The sequence below is a fragment of the Saccopteryx bilineata genome, chromosome 5 (assembly GCF_036850765.1).
Source record: "Saccopteryx bilineata isolate mSacBil1 chromosome 5, mSacBil1_pri_phased_curated, whole genome shotgun sequence".
Classification (NCBI taxonomy): Eukaryota; Metazoa; Chordata; class Mammalia; order Chiroptera; family Emballonuridae; genus Saccopteryx; species Saccopteryx bilineata.
Genome location: NC_089494.1, coordinates 262064463 through 262084387, shown reverse-complemented (window position 1 = coordinate 262084387; position 19925 = coordinate 262064463). Strand labels below are relative to the sequence as shown.

General features: G+C 53.7%; 1 protein-coding gene across 1 annotated transcript; it reads right to left on the bottom strand.

Moving 5' to 3' along the window:
* Positions 1-435: 435 nt before the first annotated feature.
* On the bottom strand, positions 436-19195 carry LOC136306678 (SWI/SNF-related matrix-associated actin-dependent regulator of chromatin subfamily E member 1-related-like). Its single transcript, XM_066233105.1, has 9 exons — positions 19163-19195; positions 18953-19032; positions 17839-17962; positions 16449-16575; positions 12880-12938; positions 9892-10000; positions 4624-4827; positions 3181-3272; positions 436-1144 (listed from the first exon to the last, which is right to left on the bottom strand). Exons 1-9 carry the CDS (start codon positions 19193-19195, stop codon positions 998-1000), a joined length of 975 nt encoding a protein of 324 aa, XP_066089202.1. The 3' UTR covers positions 436-997.
* Between the last annotated feature and the right edge of the window lie 730 nt (positions 19196-19925).

Below are 19925 nucleotides of genomic sequence, written 5' to 3'. Positions count from 1 at the left end.
TCTGAACCTGGCGGGGGGAGTGAAGGGGAGTGCTCACAGTGTCTGTTCCTTCAGACCAGGGGTCCCCAAACTTTTTACACAGGGGGCCAGTTCACTGTCCCTCAGACCACTGGAGGGCCGGACTATAAAAAAAACTATGAACAAATCCCTATGCATACTGCACATATCTTATTTTAAAGTAAAAAAACAAAACGGGAACAAATACAATATTTAAAATAAAGAACAAGTACATTTAAATCAACAAACTGACCAGTATTTCAATGGGAAGTATGCTCCTCTCACTGACCACCAAGGAAAGAGGCGCCCCTTCTGGAAGTGCAGTGGGGGCCGGATAAATGGTCCAGTCCAACTGGATGTAACCAGTTGGCCGTGGTTTGGGGACCCCTGCTTCAGACGGTCATGTTTAAATATTTTACAGTGAATGAGACTCATGATCATGTTTTTCTTCACAGAGAAGGGTGTTTGCTCCAGGGCCGCACAAAACTCAACCACCCCTATTCCCTCCTGCACCCCGCGTTTCCAAACCCCTGCCTCGGGCCTGGGGGCCCCTTCTGTGCTAAGGAGGTGGTGACTGTCCCCTTGGGCCCAGCTGAAATGCCCCTTCCTCTGTCACCACCTTCTGGAGGCATACCTCCCTCAGATAAGGGACTGGCTCCCACAGGGCACTCGCCGTGGAGGGCAGCTCCCCCCGGGATGCAGCACCCCGAGGGCCTAGGGACCAGGGTCTGTCCACCTGACCAGAGCTCGAGGCCCTGGCAGTGCCCAGCTCGGGGCCAGGCACCGGGGCTGGCGGTGGGGCTGGATTTTGGGTCACCCGCGGCACGGCTCATCTCCACAGCCTCAGCATCAGCACGCGGCCACGCAGGACTGCGCGCTGAGTGAAGTGGGGGAACGCAGGCGTGGATACGAATGGACAGGAGTCTCCCGGGGCCTGGGTGTCAGGGAGCGGCGAGGACCTGGAGGCCCCACGCGTGGGCCCACGGAGAGAGGGGCCGCCCTAGACCACGGGCTCACCCGTGTCCATGACGTGCAGGCCGAGATGGGACAGCATCAGCACCATGTTCAGGTTCTGGAACTCCTTCTCCAGGACCACCCCGTAGGTCCTCAGGCCCGCCAGCTCCCCCTCCAGCCTCTGCTGCTGGTTCTGAAAGGAACACACAGCGGGTGTGCATGCCGGCCAGCACTCCAAGACCCTCGGATCCATGCATGCATGAGTGAGTGAGTACATCAATGCAGACTGAATGCACAAGTAAATAAACATGTCTCCGTAGATAAGAAAACAAGGAAGTGAACAAAGGCATGTACACCAGTAGACAAGTCAATAAAATATAAAATAAACACAGTAAATAGTCAACAATTACAGCTCCTCCTGCAGGGCCCACAGAGAACCGGGGAACGTCCCTGATCTCCCCTGCCTCCTCCAGGAAGCAGCCCCCACTTGTTAAAACCCTGCTCCTTCCTGCGGGCCCTTTGCAAGACCCAGGGGTTCCCCCACCCTCCAGGAGCTCTCCCCACCTCCTTTTGCAGGTGTGGGGAGCTCAGTTTGGGAAGGGAGCGAGGGTCAGGGAGGGGGCCCAGGTCCGCAGCTCGGCCTGATTTCCCAGCCCGCCCTCCTCAGGCCCCCACTGCAGGCCGCACCGCGGAAATCAAGGATAGAGGCCGAGCAGCCCTGGGGTGAGGGCTGTGGGTGCAGGTGGGGGGCTCCTGGGGGGCTCTTGCCCACCGAGCAAGGGTGCTGTACGCCAGGCCTCAGAAACCTCCCCATTCCCCTGGAAGGTGGGTATAGTTGCTGCCTCTGAAGATGTGCACCAGTGCCCTGGCTGGGTAGTTCAGTGGTTAGATGTGCCAAGGTTGGGGGTTCTATCCTCATCAGGGCACATACAAGAATCAACCAATGAATGCATAAATAATTGTAACAACAAATTGATATTTCTCTCTCTCATTCTCTCTCTCTGTCTTCCTTACTCTCTAAAATCAGTAATAATAATAATAATAATAATAATAATAAAAGATGTGAACTGGGGGCTCAGTGAGCTACCTTGCTAATGACTAGGCCACAGGCAGTGTGGAGCACGCTCCCCCCTCCCGTGACGCACCCTCCCTGACTCCAGCCTCTGCCTCCTTTCCTGGACCTCAGAAGGCCCGTGCCTGCTAAGTCAGCATCACACTCCTAGGAACGCCTCCTCCGGGAGACGGACAAGAAGGTCCAGTCCAACTGGATGTAACTGACATGCCCAGCCACTGGGCTCATGTAATGAGAGGACTCTCTCTCCCTTTCTGTCTCTTTCTACCTACCTACCTTCCTACCTACCTACCAACTGCTCTCTATCTATAGAGATAGGCATACATTTAAAGATACACAGATGCACAAACAAGTGCAAATCTATTTATATATGTTGATAGGTATTTAGGAAAAACAAGGCTAGAAGTTGCTATACAGAAATGTGATCTATGCTTCTCTAACGATGGGGTTTGGATTTTCTTCATAGACTCTTCTGAGATGTCAACATTTTCTTCAATAGATGTAAGTTAATTTTATAACCAGCAGAAAAGAACACATTTAAAATTGTGACTTCGTGCAGGGTACCACTTCCTTTCCTTCTCTTTGCTTTAGATAAAAAGGCACCCCTCCCCCCCAGATCCCCATCCAGATCCCCTCCCAATCCCGGCATAAATTTATGCCTACGCCCTTGCCAACCGGAAGAGTATTTGCAATCTACCCCCGCCCCCTCCGGGCAGTCCTCCCTGGGGGGTGTGGCCCAGACCACCTATCACAGACCTGGACACTTGCAAGCACACTCATCGCGCCTCCACAGCGGTCTGGGGAGAAGGGGGGCAGACTGGGGCGGGCCGCGCATGAGAATGGGCCCCTAACGTGCGCGGGGTGTGGCTGGGGCGCTACGTGGCAGCGTGGGGGAGGAGCACAAGTGGGGGCGAAGCGAACATGTCGCTTACGAAGGTGCACAGCACATTTCCATGCATCAAGAGCACAGACAAGGCATCCCGTCTTTGGGGGACACATAAGTGTACTGGGCAAGTGGGCTGGGGTTTGTGACAGGTTATTTTCAGTGGACCGTGCAGTCTTCCTCCCTTGTTTCCTGACACCATGGGGGCGGGAGTGCCCCCCCCAGCTGAGCAGTGAGCCACAGCCACGTGGGTGCCTCCCGCCTGGGGCCTCACCTGGAACTCCGCCAGCTGCCTCTGCAGGGTCTCTTGCTCTGCCTGAGCTCTTTCTAGCGTCTTCCTCAGCTCTCTGAGCTCAAATTCCTTGACTGGGAGGGAAGGCAAGAGAAAGCCATCATTTTCTGACCGTTATCCATCGCGAAAAATCTGCCCTTCCTTTTGAACCAAACCTCATACAGGTGATAGCTGGGACCCTGTTGCGTGCGAGTCATCCTCAAAACCCACTGGAATGGAGTTTCTTTCTTTCTCTGCTGGGGGGAAATGTGGCAGGTGCCGAAAGGACACAAAACCCCTTCCTCTGGCAGACGACCAGCTTTCATATTAGTGAGGATCTACATAGCTGGGACTTCACACAGAATACATAGTTGCGGTTGCTGGGAAGTTGGGAAGAACCCCTGACTTTCGGAACCTGATGGGCTGGGTTTAGACCTCAGCTTGGCCTCTCACTAGCTGTGCAACTGTGGGGAAGGTATGCACCTTTCCCATCTTTAAAAGGAGCTGATACGCCCTGGCCGGTTGGCTCAGTGGTAGAGCGTCGGCCTGGCGTGCGGGAGTCCGGGTTCGATTCCCGGCCAGGGCACACAGGAGAAGCGCCCATCTGCTTCTCCACCCCTCCCCCTCTCCTTCCTCTCTGTCTCTCTCTTCCCCTCCCGCAGCCAAGGCTCCATTGGAGCAAAGTTGGTCCGGGCGCTGAGGATGGCTCTGTGGCCTCTGCCTCAGGCGCTAGAGTGGCTCTGGTTGCAACCGAGTGACGCCCCAGATGGGCAGAGCATCGCCCCCTGGTGGGCGTGCCGGGTGGATCCTGGTCCGGCGCATGCGGGAGTCTGTCTGACTGCCTCCCCATTTCCAACTTCAGAAAATAAATAAATAAATAAATAAATAATAAATAAATAAAAGGAGCTGATACTGTTGCCGACCCCAGAGAACTTGAATGAGGACTAGAAGGGGTGCTCTGTACGAACTGCTTGGACTTGAGCCTGGCTTGTGGGAGGCTCCTGTGGTCTCCCACCCAATCAGTATTTTGACTCACTGCTCCTCTCCTGGGCGGCACCCTTCCTGTCTTGGTCCAACTGAATACTGTAGGCCAGTGGTCCCCAACCTTTCTTGGGCCACGGACCGGTTTAATGTCAGAAAATATTTTCATGGACTGGCCTTTAGGGTGGGACAGATAAATGTATCACGTGACGGAGACAAGCGTCAAGAGTGAGTCTTAGACGGATGTAACAGAGGGAATCTGGTCATTTTTAAAAAATAAAACATCGTTCAGACTTAAATATAAATAAAACAGAAATAATGTAAGTTATTTATTCTTTCTCTGCGGACCGGTACCAAATGGCCCATGGACCGGTACCGGTCTGCGGCCCGGGGGGTGGGGACCACTGCCATAGGCTACCCGAGATCGTCAGAGTTACCAGCGGGTCCCAGAACCTGACCACTCACTTTTCAGCAGTTTGGAGATAAACTCTTGCAACAGACACAAGTCAAGAGAAGCAAAGCTGTCCTCTGGAATCAGGGTTCCGAATAGAAACAGGTCGGGACGCTCAGCTTCCTCCTCGGGGTCCCCTTTGTCCACATGCTGACCCTCCTCTTCCTCCAGAGGTTCCGGATGGCCCAGGCAGTCAGCGGAATCTTTTTCAAATTCCCCTGAGAAAGCAGAGAAATCACAAGGGAAAGGTCAGCCCGTGAGAAAAACGAGCAGTTCCTCCGGGCCTGGCCCTCTGTCCAGCCATGGGCAAGCCAGTCCCTGTGTTAACAGGCAGACATACAGGCAAAGTGCACTGGGACCGATGCTGGATAGAGGGCTGCAGGGGAGGCTTCCTGGAGGAGGGGGTCATTGGCTGAGATGGGTAACTTTTTTTTTTTTTCCCAACAGCCTGGGATCTAATTCACATACCATACAATCTGCCCATTTAAAATACACAATTCAATGGTTTTTAGTATATTCAGATATATTCACCCAACACCTAAGCCAATTTTAGAGCATATTCATCACTTCTGAAGGACACCTGGTACCCTTCGGAATCACCCTCCTCATCTCCCATCCTCTCCCCTGACCCGAGGCAACCACACATCTGCTTCCTGTCTATAGATTTCCCTGTTCTGGACACAGAACCGTATTGTAGGTGGTCCTTTGTGACTGGTGCTCTAACTTACCACCTTTTCAAGGTTCATCGATGTTGTAGCATGCATTAATGTTTCATTCTTTTTCATGGATGCATAATGTGCCATGGAATGCATAGGCTACATTTTGTTATCCTTCCTCAGCTGATGCACGTTTGCATTGTTCCCGCTGCGGGGCTATGATGAATAACACTGCTGTGCATGTTGAGAAGGTGGTGTGAACATCCATGCTCAGTTCTCTTGGGTCTGCACCGGGAGTGGGCTTGCTGGTTCAGTTGGCAACTCAACGTTTAACCATCGAAGAACCGCCAGACCATTTTCCGAAGCGGCCACATCATTTGACATTCCCACTGTCTGTGGGCCAGTCAGGCTCACGGTTCTTCCGCCTCCTCCCCAACACTTGCTAGCAGGATGCACCTTTTCGATAGGATTTTGAAGGATGAACAGGAGTGAGACTGGCACGCAGAGGTGGGAAGGCCATTCCAGGAGGTGGCCAGCTTGAGGGACACGCAGGAATCGCCGAGCAGGGAGCCGAGGGAGACCACTGGTCACTTGAGACTCCTAGACAGTGAGGTGGGAGGCAGGGAGCTGCTGACCAACCTCGTCCCCAGGCTCATCGCGACAACACTGGACACTCAGACGGTGCCGGCGTGGTTCCAGGCTGTGGTGTGATTAACTCTTAATCCTCACAGCAGCACAGTGAGATCAGTACTCTTATTACCGTCATGTTTGCCCTTGAAGGAGACGGCTGGAGACTTTGCCCAGCATTTTAAGGTGGAAAGTGGTAGAGCTGAGATTCGAACTCCGGCCCTTCCCAGTGACAGGGAATGGCCCACCTACTCTGTCACTACGGTGGATCCAGTTAACTGGTCCCAGTGAAAACACTAGGCCCTCCCCGTGGAGACAGAACACACATTGGCGGGTGCCCCGGAATGGGGAGAATTGGCACCAGGTTGCTTTCCCACCAGCGTGACGGAAGCGTTCTAAACCCGTGCGCAGTCACGGTTGCACATTTCTGTGAATACACCGAAACCAGCTCTCCGTGGGTGGGTTTTATGACACGTGACTTAGATCGCAGCGATGCTGTTAAAACCCAGAGCTCGGGGACCTTGCTCTCCCATCTGCTGTGCACCCTGGTTTTGCTGCAAGAAGCCGAGACCTGGGGATGGATGGGGCGGCTCAGGTGCTGGGGAGGCAGTTCCCGGGCCGACTCCGCCTGCCTGGAACATCCTGGGCGACAGGAGTCCCGAGAGCCCTGAGCCTGGAGGGTGGGAGGCTGACGCCCCTCCCGTCTGGACCAAGCCTCAGAGTGAGCCGCCTAGCGCCCCGGTTCCCAGCAAGACCGCAGTGGGAGTCCCAGTGCAAGCGTGGAAAAGCTCTCGAGAGCCCCACTGCTCCGGTAGAGTGTGTGGGCGGGTTAGAGGGAGGATGAAGTGAGGTTCCTCCACGTCTGCTTCCTTTTAAAGAACTGCAGAGGTCTTCAGAGAATGCTCTGGACCACAGCCACACACATCCCGCTTCATGGCCCCCTGGCCCCCGTTTTATAGAGTTTGAAACAAGCCTAACCCTCTCCAGTGGCTGGTGTGCACAGCACAGCTCCGGTGAGCACACAGCACCTCGACTGCAGGTAATGAGAGGCGTGTTTAGCTTCACTGCTGTGATTCACCTTGAACAAGACATAATTGACGGACAGAGGCCTGATGTGGGGGGGGGTGAGCACACAGTATAGCGCACAGATGATGTGTTGTGGAACTGTGTACCTGAAACCCCTGAGTAATTTTGTTAACCAGGGTCACCTCAATAAATTTGATAAAAAGGAAAAAAATAATAAAACAGGGGAGGGGAAGACATTACTGAAAACAGTGTCTTTCCTTTCCAACACCAGACTTAACGTGAGTCTCCCACACACCTATACGTGTACATTTCTCCATCAGGTGCTTACCGCGTCTCCTGTGTGTACGTGTCTGTGTCCCTGTGTGTGTGTGCATGCATGTGTGTCGTGGGGTGCTGGTGACAGTAATAGGGGATAATATAATTACAAAGGGAAGGGAGGCTCAGGAGCCCCAATGAGACCCCCACCCAAGTTTGGGGTCAGGAAAGACTTCCTGGGGGAGGTGACATCTTGGTTGTGCCAGGTCCATTGGTGTGCATCCTCAGAAGAGCCCTGCAAGGTGGGCAATTCCATCCTACCTTACCTTACAGGTGGGGTAGTGGAAGCACAGAGAGGTTAAGTAACTCGCCCCAGGCCACTCAGCAAGCACGGTGCAATGTAGTAATATAGGGGCTTAAGTCATATCTCTCTCTGTTTTAATAGCATTAAGAATAAGTGGAAAAAAGATATCACCCTTTAGTCCAGCACCTCCTATAACTGTTTTCATTCTTAGAGAATTTGTTTAACTTGTTTGGGTTTTTTTTTGGATTTTTCTGAAGTATGAAGCAGGGAGGCAGAGAGACAGAATCCTGCATGCACTCGACCAGGATCCACCCGGCAAGCCCACTAGGGGGCGATGCTCTGCCCATCTGGGGCATTGCTGTGTTGCAACTGGAGCCATTCCAGCGCCTGAGGCAGAGGCCATGGAGCCATCCTCAGTGCCTGGGCCAACCTTGCTCCAATGGAGCCTTGGCTGCAGGAAGGGAAGAGAGAGATATAGAGGAAGGAGAGGGGGAGGGGTGGAGAAGCAGATGGGCGCTTCTCCTCTGTGTCCTGACCAGGAATCGAACCCAGGACATCCACACACTGGGCCAACACTCTACCACTGAGCCAACTGGCCAGGGCCAGCATTTTTTTTAATTTATTGATTTTAGAGAGAAAGAGAGAGAGAGAGAGAGAGAGGAAGGGAGGGGAGGGCTAGAGAGGAGAGAAAGAGAGAGAGAGAGAAACATCACTTTGTTATTCCACTTACTTATGCATTCATTGGTTGATTCTTGTATGTGCCCTGACCAGGGATTGAACCTGCAACCTTGGTGTTTTGGGATGACACTCTAACTAACTGAGCTACTTGGCCAGGGCCAGGATCTTTCTTGGTCCCGGAGCACACTTGGGGTTTTCTGTAGTCGTAGCCACTGTGGGGCCTCTCTGCGTTCTGGGGTCTTGGTTCACTGGAATGCCAGATGTTTTAATGCAAGGGTATATTAGTCCATGTGTTCCATTTCATCAGGACAGAGCTCTGTCTCGTTCTTTCTGGGTCCCTAGCACCTGGCTCAGTGCCTGGGAAGGGCAAGGGCTCAAGAGTTACCAGTTGAACATTTCATTCATTCATTCATTCATTCATGCACACCGAGTCCCTACTATGAGTGCTGGGCACGGCTCTAGGCCCAGGGATACTACCGTGAACAAAATAGACAAAAAAATCCCAAGCACGAGGGGCTTATGTCCCGATGAGAGATAACAAACAAATAACAAATGAGCAAATGAAAGAGGCCGACAGAAGGTGATGAAATGATTAGAGAGAAGTAAATCAGGGACAGAAAGACGGGCAGAGGCAGGTGTGCAACTGTGCAGAGTGACCAGGGTGACCTCCCAGGGAAGGTGACAGTTAAAGACCTGGATGGAGAGAAGGGGTGATTCCTATAGTGACGGGCACAGAGCACCACAGGCAGAGATCAGGAGGAATCCCGGCCCGGGCGGGCACTGTCTGGGGTGCTCTGGGAACAGTGAAGAAGCCAGGGGTGCCAGAGCAAAGTGAGTAAGGCCTTGAGGACTGGAGGTGGCACTGAGGTCCCTGTGGGACAGGCCAGAGCCAGTGAGCCTCGTTCATGAAGAAGCACATTGATACCTAGTTCCCTGTCCTGGAAGACCCACCCCTCCCAAACACCCACCTGGCATTAAGAGTGCTTGAGTAGACCCTGCTTAAAATGAAAGGAACAGGTGTCGGGGGCTAGGGGCCGGTGAGCTCCCAGCTCAGGTCTGCGTTTGCCGCGCCCTGTGCGACGAGTGGAGCACAGCGCAGCCCGACTGGCTACCTGTGAGGGTCTGCAGGTGGCTACCTGTGAGGGTCTGCAGGTGGCTACCTGTGAGGGTCTGCAGGTGGCTACCTGTGAGGGTCTGCAGGTGGCTACCTGTGAGGGTCTGCAGGTGGTTACCTGTGAGGGTCTGCAGGTGGCTACCTGTGAGGGTCTGCAGGTGGCTACCTGTGAGGGTCTGCAGGTGGCTACCTGTGAGGGTCTGCAGGTGGTTACCTGTGAGGGTCTGCAGGTGGCTACCTGTGAGGGTCTGCAGGTGGCTACCTGTGAGGGTCTGCAGGTGGCTACCTGTGAGGGTCTGCAGGTGGTTATCTGTGAGGGTCTGCAGGTGGCTACCTGTGAGGGTCTGCAGGTGGTTACCTGTGAGGGTCTGCAGGTGGCTACCTGTGAGGGTCTGCAGGTGGCTACCTGTGAGGGTCTGCAGGTGGTTACCTGTGAGGGTCTGCAGGTGGCTACCTGTGAGGGTCTGCAGGTGGCTACCTATGAGGGTCTGCAGGTGGCTACCTGTGAGGATCTGCAGGTGGCTACCTGTGAGGGTCTGCAGGTGGTTACCTGTGAGGGTCTGCAGGTGGCTACCTGTGAGGGTCTGCAGGTGGCTACCTGTGAGGGTCTGCAGGTGGTTACCTGTGAGGGTCTGCAGGTGCTGCTTCCCCAGCAGGTGCTCCTTCTTGTTGTGCAGAGAACTGAAGAACTGCCGGCAGGTCCGACAGTACAGGTCGTCGGGCTCTTCCCCCTGCAGACAGGACGGTTTCAGAGCCAGGAGGAGGCCGGGGGGGATCCGGCCTTCTCCCGACACAGAACTAGCTCCCCAGGGCACAGGGAGGCACTTCACGTGGGCCGGCCGGCCCTGTTCCACCTGTGAAGTCGCCTGTGGTTTGAGGCTTTTCCAAGCATGGCCGAGAGTCTCAATCCTCCCTAAACCCTTGTCACTGATGGAAGGAAAAGTGCTCGGTGTGTGGGCAGAGAGGGGACACCAGGGAGGTTTGGGGACGTGGCGGTGGTGTTTGAGTGAGCCCACACCCGATTCTGCGGTTTGCCTATTTTCAAAGAGTTTGCTTTGGCCCTGGCAGGACGGCTCAGTGGTAGAGCATCAGCCCGGCATGTGGAAGTCCCAGGTTTGATTCCTGGCCAGGGCACATAGGAGAAGTGGCCATCTGCTTCTTCACCCCTCTCCCTTCTCTCTGTCTCTCTCTTCCCCTCCTGCAGTCAAGGCTCCATTGGAGCAAAGTTGGCCCGGGCGCTGAGGATGGCTCTATGGCCTCTGTCTCAGGTGCTAGAATGGCTCTGATTGCAGCGGAGCAATGTCTACTGGTGGGCATGTCAGATGGATCCCAGTCAGGCACATGTGGGAGTCTGTCTGACTGCCTCCCAGCTTCTAACTTCAGAAAAGAAAATACAAAAAAAAAAAAAAAAAAGAGTTTGCTTTGAAAGCCTGAACCAAAAATGAACTCCGTGACTGAATAACAAGGATGTGTCCGTCCTTTTCTCAAAATATATACAGGGCAGAGGGGATGGGGGGGGGGGGCAGCAAAAGTAAGTTTATAGTTGTTTTATGGAAAAATAACACAATAATGAATAAATAATAATACAAGAGCAAACTCTGTGCTTTACGTACTCACAACTGTGAACCTACTTCTGCTTCCTGCTGTACGCACTGAGCCTAGGTGCCTGTGTGCCCACGGGCCACTTCTGGAAGCTGCACTAGAAACGGGTCAGCAGTGACCTTAGGAGGCAGGGTGGGGTGGGGGACGCCAGGGACTGGGCTCTGGCCTGTGAGCCAGACCCTCCTGTCATTATGAGCCTCTGTGCACTGTTTGCGTCTTGTTTTGTACCATGCACCTGCTATTTTAAAAGTAAAAAACCTAGTTAGTTAAAAACATATGTAGCTGTATACATCTACTTACATTTTTGAGTTCAGAGATGTAAGTATTCCCTAAGCTCTGCCTGACCAAGTGGTGGCGCAGTGAATATAGCATCAATCTGGGACACTGAGGTCCCAGGTTCGAAACCCCTAGGTCACCAGCTTGAGTGCAGGCTCACCAGCTTGAGCGCAGGGTTGCCAGCTTGAGCATGGGATCATAGACATGACCCCGTGGTCGCTGGCTTGAAGCCCAAGGTCGCTGGCTTGAGCAAGGGGTCACTGGCTCTGCTGGAGCCCCAGGTCAAGGCACGTATGAGAAAGCAATTAATGAGCAGCTAAGGTGCCACAACTACGAGTTGGTGCTTCTCATCTCTCTCCCTTCCTGTCTGTCTGTCTGTCTGTCTCTCTTGCTAAAACAAACAAACAAAACAAAACAAAACACCTCCCTAAGCTCTGACGAGAGATGGCTCCGAACAAAGACTTGACTTATGTCTGGACGGCCAGCCAGGAAGCGAGCACACTCAGGACACGTGGCTGCTCCCCGCGGCTCAGGAGCCGTCCTTCATCAGAGAGGAGCGGCTGCAGCTTAGAGACCTGCCCGGCCTGGAAGAGTCGTGGGTAATCCCCCCCCCCCCCTCCCCGTCTGCGAGGCTTGGCTCTGGCTGTCCCCTCCCAAGCAGGGCGGGCGGCCTGGCTGAGCTGATGGAGACACCGTCTCAGCTCCAGAGAGGAGCCAGAGCCTGAGGAAGGGAGGCTGCCCCGTGTCTGGTGAGGGAGAAAGGGCTGAGCTGATGGAGACACCGTCTCAGCTCCAGAGAGGAGCCGGAGCCTGAGGAAGGGAGGCTGCCCCGTGTCTGGTGAGGGAGAAAGGGCCGAGTCACCAAGGCCACCGAGAGAGGGTCCCCAAACACCCACCCAGCTGCACCTGTGTGCTGACAAAAGTTCCATAGCTTCACTTCTGCGTATAGAAATGTATCCTTATACACGCCTGCTTCTTGTGAGAACACTGGTAATACAGGAGAAAGGCCTGAGAACCACACAAATCAACTGACGTCAAACAAAGCTCCATCAGCGGCCTGCCCCCCGCTGCCTGACGAGGAACAGGGCTGACTGGAGATGCAAGCCAGCCCCCAGGAGCCTCGGGACAAGGAACGTTCCTGCAGGGATGGATTAACAGCCGCTCACACGCACCTCGCAGACCATAAAGGGAAAACACGAGGCCGCAGGATAGGCCGCGTAAAGGTCAAGGTTAATCCCAACCATTTCCACTCTCCATTTCCCCCTGCCAGCGATTTTCCATGGAAACTGCAAACAGCTCTAAGCTCTACAAACTCTAGAGAGGGTTGGGGTCTCTCTTTCCTCTCTGGTGAGGACAGTCCTCCGCTCCACCTGTGGAGTGGCTTTTCCTGCTTGTTTTCTCCGCTCACTAGATAAACCTGCCCTTCCACTTTAACCTTTTGTCTGCATCGCATCTTCACTGAATTCTCTCCTGCATGAAACCAAGAACCCTTTTGGCTCAGTACTCAAGTCCCCACAAGAGACGCCCCCTCCGGCATCACAGTGACTGCAGAACCCCCTGTATTAAGATCCTTAGAGACCACCCCCTTGTCTCCAGAGAAGGTGACACTGGCTGGTCCCTGGGAGTCGGCCCCACATGTCTTTGGGAGGGAACATTTTTCAGCCTGCCACACCAAATGAGGGCGATTAGCTTACAGCCGCTTTTTCCCCACCCCCTGCCCCGAAACACTTACATCAATCGCTGAGACATCAAGGCCCTCGCTCTCACATTCACGTCCCGGGGTGCCTGTCCCTGACAGAGAAACAGATGGCATCATTTTAAAAAGTGTGTGTCTCAGGAAAGGGCTCAGCCTTGTTTTCGGGGGTGGGGGTGGGGGAAGATCAAGTTGAGGGTCAGAAGTGCCTTTTGAGCCGAAGTCACCCACCTCGAGGCCTCCAGGCTTCCTGGTTGGGCCGCTGGGCTTGACTTCAGCTGCTCAATTTCAACTGAGGTCTGAAAATCCTACAAACCTTTTTTACACTCGGGGACTGGTGAAAATAGGAGAATTATTTTGGGGACCGCTAAGGCAGGAATCACCCTGAGCATAAGCAAATTTGACTGAGATCATTGGGTCTATAATCTTCCTACAACATCGGCGGTGAACCCTTGCGGACCAGCATGAATGTCTGGTGGACCAGTCTGCAGACCGGCAGTTGAAAATACTGCTGTAGTCTGGCCTGTGGTGGCGCAGTGGATAAAGCGTCGACCTGGAATGCTGAGGTCGCCGGTTCAGGGCCCCGGGCTTGCCTGGTCAAGGCACATATGGGAGTTGATACTTCCTGCTCCCCCCTTCTCTCTCTGTCTCTCTCTTTCTCTCCTCTCTAAAAAATGAATAAATAATTTTTTTTTAATTTAAAAAGAAAAATACTGCTATAAACAAAGGAAGCACCAGGTACTTCTGACTTCAATTTATAAACACCAGGCCAGGTAGTAACTAAAGATTACAGAGAAAGAAGGAAAAGTGAAAACTTCATTTTTTTTTATTAGCATGGCAAAAATGACTGCTTCAAACAAGGCAGTAACACATTTGAGTGTTTCAGGAACCACGCTCTGTCGGGGGGCGCTTCTTTGTAACGTGCCAGCTTCTCATGCAAATAATCACAAAAGTCAGGAGAAGCCCGGGGTTCCAGAGTGACCGATGGGTACGTGAGGTGACGTGTTTTCTGCTAAGGCATTTTTAAGGAAGAAAAATGTGAGCCGAGAATGACAGCTGCTCTTAGGGGTCCCCTGGCCAGAGATTTCAGGGCACAGTCTGCTTAGCTCTGCCAGGTCTGGCGAGATCGGGGGCCTCGCGGCTCCTCAGCACCACCAGAGACGCCACGTGCTCAGTGGGTTGGCTGAGTGTCTCTGCTAGTACTTCCACGTCAGGCCAATGGTTTTCCAGTTGAGTATTTTTAGCTGCAGGTGCCTGATTGGAAACAAATGTTACGTGGAAGCCTGTAACTACAACGGATACAATGGACCAGAGTAGATACTCAAAACATGGAGTTCTCTTCTCTTCCTTTGGCTGGGACCCGCAGAGGCAGACCTTGAGGCAATGATTTTGGTGTGAGTGGGTTTTGGGGCGATGATCCCAGGGAACGCTGGTAGGGAAGTAGGGAAGGGAGTCAGGGAAAGGAAGAAAGCCAAGTATGGGGGGGTCCTCGCTGAGCAGGGGCCACCTATCCATGGGGCGCAGTTCCACAAGGAGCCTCTAGGGGGCACGTGGAACACACTCAGAGTTGTCCCACAGTGGAGGGGAGGGCCGGGGAGACCAGGGTATTTTTTTTTTTTTTTCATTTTTCTGAAGCTGGAAACAGGGAGAGACAGTCAGACAGACTCCCGCATGCGCCCGACCGGGATCCACCCGGCACGCCCACCAGGGACCAGCTCTGCCCACCAGGGGGCGATGCTCGGCCCATCCTGGGCGTCGCCATGTTGCGACCAGAGCCACTCTAGCGCCTGGGGCAGAGGCCACAGAGCCATCCCCAGCGCCCAGGCCATCTTTGCTCCAATGGAGCCTCGGCTGCGGGAGGGGAAGAGAGAGACAGAGAGGGAAAGCGCGGCGGAGGGGTGGAGAAGCAAATGGGCGCTTCTCCTGTGTGCCCTGGCCGGGAATCGAACCCAGGTCCTCCGCACGCTAGGCTGACGCTCTACCGCTGAGCCAACCGGCCAGGGCCGAGACCAGGGTATTTATCTGTCAATTCCCCTGTGCCTGCGTGATCCTGAACATTTAAAAAAACATAGATCTTCAATATATGTTTGTTAAATTAAGTTGTTTGACTCCAAACATGTTTATTTTTTCTTTCTTTTTCTTTTTCTTTTTTGTATTTTTCTGAAGTTCTCGGGGAGGCAGTCAGACAGATTCCCACATGAGCCTGACCAGGATCCACCCAGTATGCCCACCAGGGGGCGATGCTCTGTCCATCTGGGCTGTTGCTCCGCTGAGGCCAGAGCCATTCTAGTGCCTGAGGCAGAGCCCACAGAGCCATCCTCAGCACCTGGGGCCAACTTTGCTCCAAGCCAAAGCTTGGCTGCAGGAGTGGAAGAGAGGGACAGAGAGGAAGGAGAGGGGGAGGGGTGGAGAAGCAGATGGGCGCTTCTCCTGTGTGCCCTGGCTGGGAATTGAAGCCAGGACTTCCACAGGCCCGGCCAACACTCTACTGCTCAGCCAACCAGCCAAACGTGTGTCTTTTAAGAGTCACTGAAAGTTGATTATCAGGAACAAATTTCTGGAGGAAAATAAAAAATTAAACTAGTTTGGCTACCTGAAAAAATACAAAAAAAAAAAAAAAGGATGCTCAGGTGTTAACTCCCAACAAATACAATATGCTTCTGGCTGGGCCATGCCAGGGCCAGCTAGAGGGCAGGGAATGGTGCAGAAATACGGACCTCCACCTGCGCAGCACCAGGGGTATGCTGAAAATGCAGACCCCAGACCTACTGGGTCAGAACCTGCGTTTTAATAGGATTTCGGTGATCCGAGGGGCACTTTCCAGTTTGAGAAGCGGCGTGTTCATAATTGTGGGTTCCTTTCCCTTTTCAAAGGACTGAAAAGCAATCCATGGCCCCAGCATGGCCTGAGTGGGAGGGAATGAGATGTCCCTTATCTTTCCTCAGGCTGGAGGTACGTCTGACCCCTGGCCACGGGGAGCCGGCAGGGAAGCTGTAATGCTGACTGCTTTGTGCAGGGAGGATGTAGCTCTCCCCCTCAACCCCCCCCCCGCCCCAACCAGCTTTATTGACGAGTAAAAAAAGTATATATTTAACGTATACAGGGTGACAATGGGATAGACGCACACACTGCGAAATGACTACCACAATCAATTAACATGTCCGTCACTTCACGTGGTCACCTCTTCTGTGTGTGGTGAGAGCACCTGCCCGCTGCTCTCTCAGCAAATTTCAACACACAGTGGGGGGGGGGGGGCGACGAGAGATGGCCAGCCCCCGCAAGAGAATGAAACTGGACCCTGATCTTACACCACGCACAAAAATGAACTGGAAACGGATTCACGACCTCCATGGAAGGCCTGAAACCATAAACCTCCTGGAAGAAAACACAGGGAAAAGCTCCTAAACACTGGTCTGGACACATTTTTTTTTGGAGGGGGTGGGATATGGCCCTCAAGCAACTAAAGCGGAAGTCGACACGTGGGGTTACATCAAACTAAAACGCTTCTGTACAGCAAATAACCAACAAAATGAAAAGGCAACCTCTGGGACGGGGATAAAAGACTCTCAAGTCACGTGCGAGTCTGAGAAGGGGTTAACCCCACTCACCGCACAGCGCCTGCGTCGTGTGCGCCGCCCGCCTCCGCAGGAAGGCCCGGTAAGCCTCGGAGCTCTGGTAGGCTTGCAGCTCGCGGAGGTAGCGCTGCTTGTCCTCATCTGCTTCGTAAATGTACCTCTGGAAGGAGCACAGAGATGCTGAGACTCTCCTGACCTAGGGGAGCTGGGCTGCCTTCTCCAATCCACTTGGGACAATCTAGGGTGGCCTCTGCGGGCAGGGGGCTGTTCTGGGGAAAGTATCGGGTTTGAGGTCAGACAGGCGCAGAGGGGCTATGGAGGGCTTCTTACAGAGGGTGGTGATGGGGTGGACATGGCTTGATTAGTGTGGCTGACGTGTTCAGCGACCCGGGGGAGGGCAGAAGTGGACACTGGACGTGTATACTTCAAAAAAGGCTTTGACTACATCCGATAAGCTTGTGTTTCCTCCTGTGTGACCCCAGACCACACTTCCCATAGGAGGTTAACAGGTGCAGTGAGAAGGCGTTCTAGGGTAGAATATGTTTGAGAAACGCCTCACGCCGCTGAGAGATAGCCCTCAGAGAGTCTCATCCCCCAAAGCGCTTTGCTCCATCCCCCACACACCACACTCCAGGAGCGCACGGACCTCAACTGAAACGTGTTTGCAGTGAAATGAATTATATTAAATGCTCCAAAAAATTCCTGCAGAGGGAACAGCCTACTCCACTTGGTTCACTCCAGAATTTCCTAAACTTATCTGACGATGGACTCATGTTTTGTGGATGAACCGTTCTGCCTAACAGTTTGGGAGAGGGTGCCAGAAGCAACAGAGAAGCAGTAATTGCTTTTAAGGAGTTTTAAGTGATTGCTTTTTCTTTTCTTTCTTTTTTCTTCTGAAGTGAGAAGCAGGGAGGCAGAGAGTCAGACCCCTGCATGTGCCAGACCAGGATCCACCTGGCATGCCCACCAGGGGGCAATATTCTGCCCATCTGGGCCGTTGCTTCATTGCAACCAGAACCATTCTAGCGCCTGAGGCGGAGGCCATGGAGCCATCCTCAGTGCCCGGGCCAACTTTGCTCCAATGAAGCCTTGGCTGCCGGAGGGGAAGAGAGAGAGAGAGAGAGAGAGAGAGAGAGAGAGAAAGGAGAGGGGGAAGGGTGGAGAAGCAGATGGGTGCGCCTGTGTGCCCGGGCCAGGAATTGAACCTGGGACTTCTACATGCTGGGCCAATGCTCTACCGCTGAGCCTACCGGCCAGGGCCTTAAGTAAGTGCTTTTAAGGGTGAGAGGCACATCATGCCTGCACTCCAGAAAGTCTCCTCTGGTCCCAGTGAGAAAAGAAGGACCAGGAGGGACAGCCCCTGATCAAGGCTGCAGACAGCCAGGCCACTTCTTTCCTCATTCTGCACAAGAAAAGGACTCACTTGCTTTTTCTCCTGAGACAGCTGAGCCCACTGGGCAGCCAACATCTTTGTGATTTCCGTAAAAGGCAGATCTGGGTGCTCGGCCCTCAGCTGACTTTTCTGCTCGTTCAGGAATATCGCGTACCTACGCCAGGAACGGAACAAACACGTCAGCTCGGAGGACCGGTGGGGAGGGCCGTCAGCGGGCCGGTGCGGCGTTTCCTACTTTTGTTTCCATAAAAAGACATCGTCGTGGCTTTGCCAACATTATTTTAGTCTAGCCCGTGAAACGGAAGTTAATATACAAGGGGACATGCTTCAGTGGCTGTTTATCTAGAGACGGGTGGAAGAGGAGGAGCCAGGGGAGGAGCTCCCGGTGGGAGGGGCCGGAGGGCCTGAAGACTGCGTGGGCGCATCACTTAACCCGCAGGAGCCTCGGGTCCCCTCTGTATAATGGACACAAGGCCCCCTGCTAACAGGGTTACTGTGCATCTACATGCTCCGGGCACCAAGCCCACACCCTCCCGGTCTAAAGGATCCGCCTCAGGGAGAGGGAGCAAGGCTGTGGGCACCGGAGCGAGACAAACCTGTCTTGGGACTGACCAATGAGAAAACAGAAAAACCCTTGCTCTCAGAAGTGTGTGGACCCTGAGGATGAAGAGAAAAGCACACAGGCTTCCGGAGGAGGAAGGTGACCCTCAGAGCAGGAGGAAGTGAGTGGCACAGGACCTCTCTTCTGCGGCCTAAGATGCCGCGGGACAGAGGACAAGGTCTCAGGGCACTGGGAGGATCTTCCGGGCATTGATAAAGGTTAATTACCTCACCGGAGGCCCCAGAACACCCACATCTGCAAGCCTGAAAGGGGAACTAGACGCTGACATCAGAACCACCCCCTTTCCAGACTGTTACCAAGGCCAGTTCATCTGGCCTCTTCTTTGAGCATCAAACCCTTATTCCAGAGGAAAGAACAAAAGAGCCCACCCCCACTCCCTGGGGTGCGCCGCCCCTAACAATGAAGGGCCCTGAAAAGCAAATGAAGACCAAGACGGGTCTTGTGCCAGGCACACAGCACAGCCACATGGCGAAACCCCAAACGTCCCCTTAGCGTGAGGTCTGGCAGTGGCCCCAGTCTTACCCTGTCGTCGGAGCTCGAGGAATAGAAAGATCCCGGGGGGGTTTCCTCTTCTTGCCCTTAGGCCAGCCCCCTTTCCTTTTCTGAAACAGAAACAGCAAAGAGGAACACCTCGACTGTCAATGATTTACCATAATCGAATCACAGTTCACAACAAGAATGACATTATACTGATGTGTCCTCTCTGTGCTCCCCCCACCCGTGGCCTCTCACCTCTGAGCAGCTCTGCAGAGTAGCAGTGACCATCCCTGGAAAATGAGGGAATTGAGACATGGAGGTATGTGAGCACTGCCCCCACAGGCCCTGGGCCCTCCGCCGTGTCTGCCCACCGGGAGTGACGTGTTTCTATGCAACACCTCCCCTGTGTTGTGACCATGTCTCCCCCAGCAGGTGCACAAGCCAGGACCATCCCTCTGCGTGTTGTGACTGCACAGTATAATCCAGAAAGCAACCCGAGGTTTAGGTAACTAGGTCCCCAGGGGGATGGGACCAAGCTCTGACACTGGGAGATGGGGTTCACATCTGAGCTTGAGTGGCGCTCAGCCTGGGTTCACATCTCAGCTCTGCCAATTACCTGCCATGTGGCCTTGGGTAAATCAGTAACGTCCCCGTGCCTCAGTACCCCTGCTTAGAAAATGGGGATCATAACAGTCCGTAGCTCAGTAGGCTGCAGTGAGGACTAAACGTGTTCATGGTCATGTAGTTTTCAGAACACAGCCGGGCCCCCAGGAGGCGCTCACTTAGCGCCGGCTGCTGGGATTGAACGTAGAACCCCCTCCCGCGTCAGCCAGCTCTCGGGAGGGATACCTAGGCTCGCTCGTCACTGAGTTCCCTGGTTCCTCAACAGTGCTTGAGCCCTCGTATCATCTGGACCCTGTGCCATGCTCAGATGCTAGAGGGCTGAATAAGACTCTGAACTCTCAGCAGCTCTCAGTCTAACGGTGGAGACTGACTTGTATTTAAACAATCAGAATAG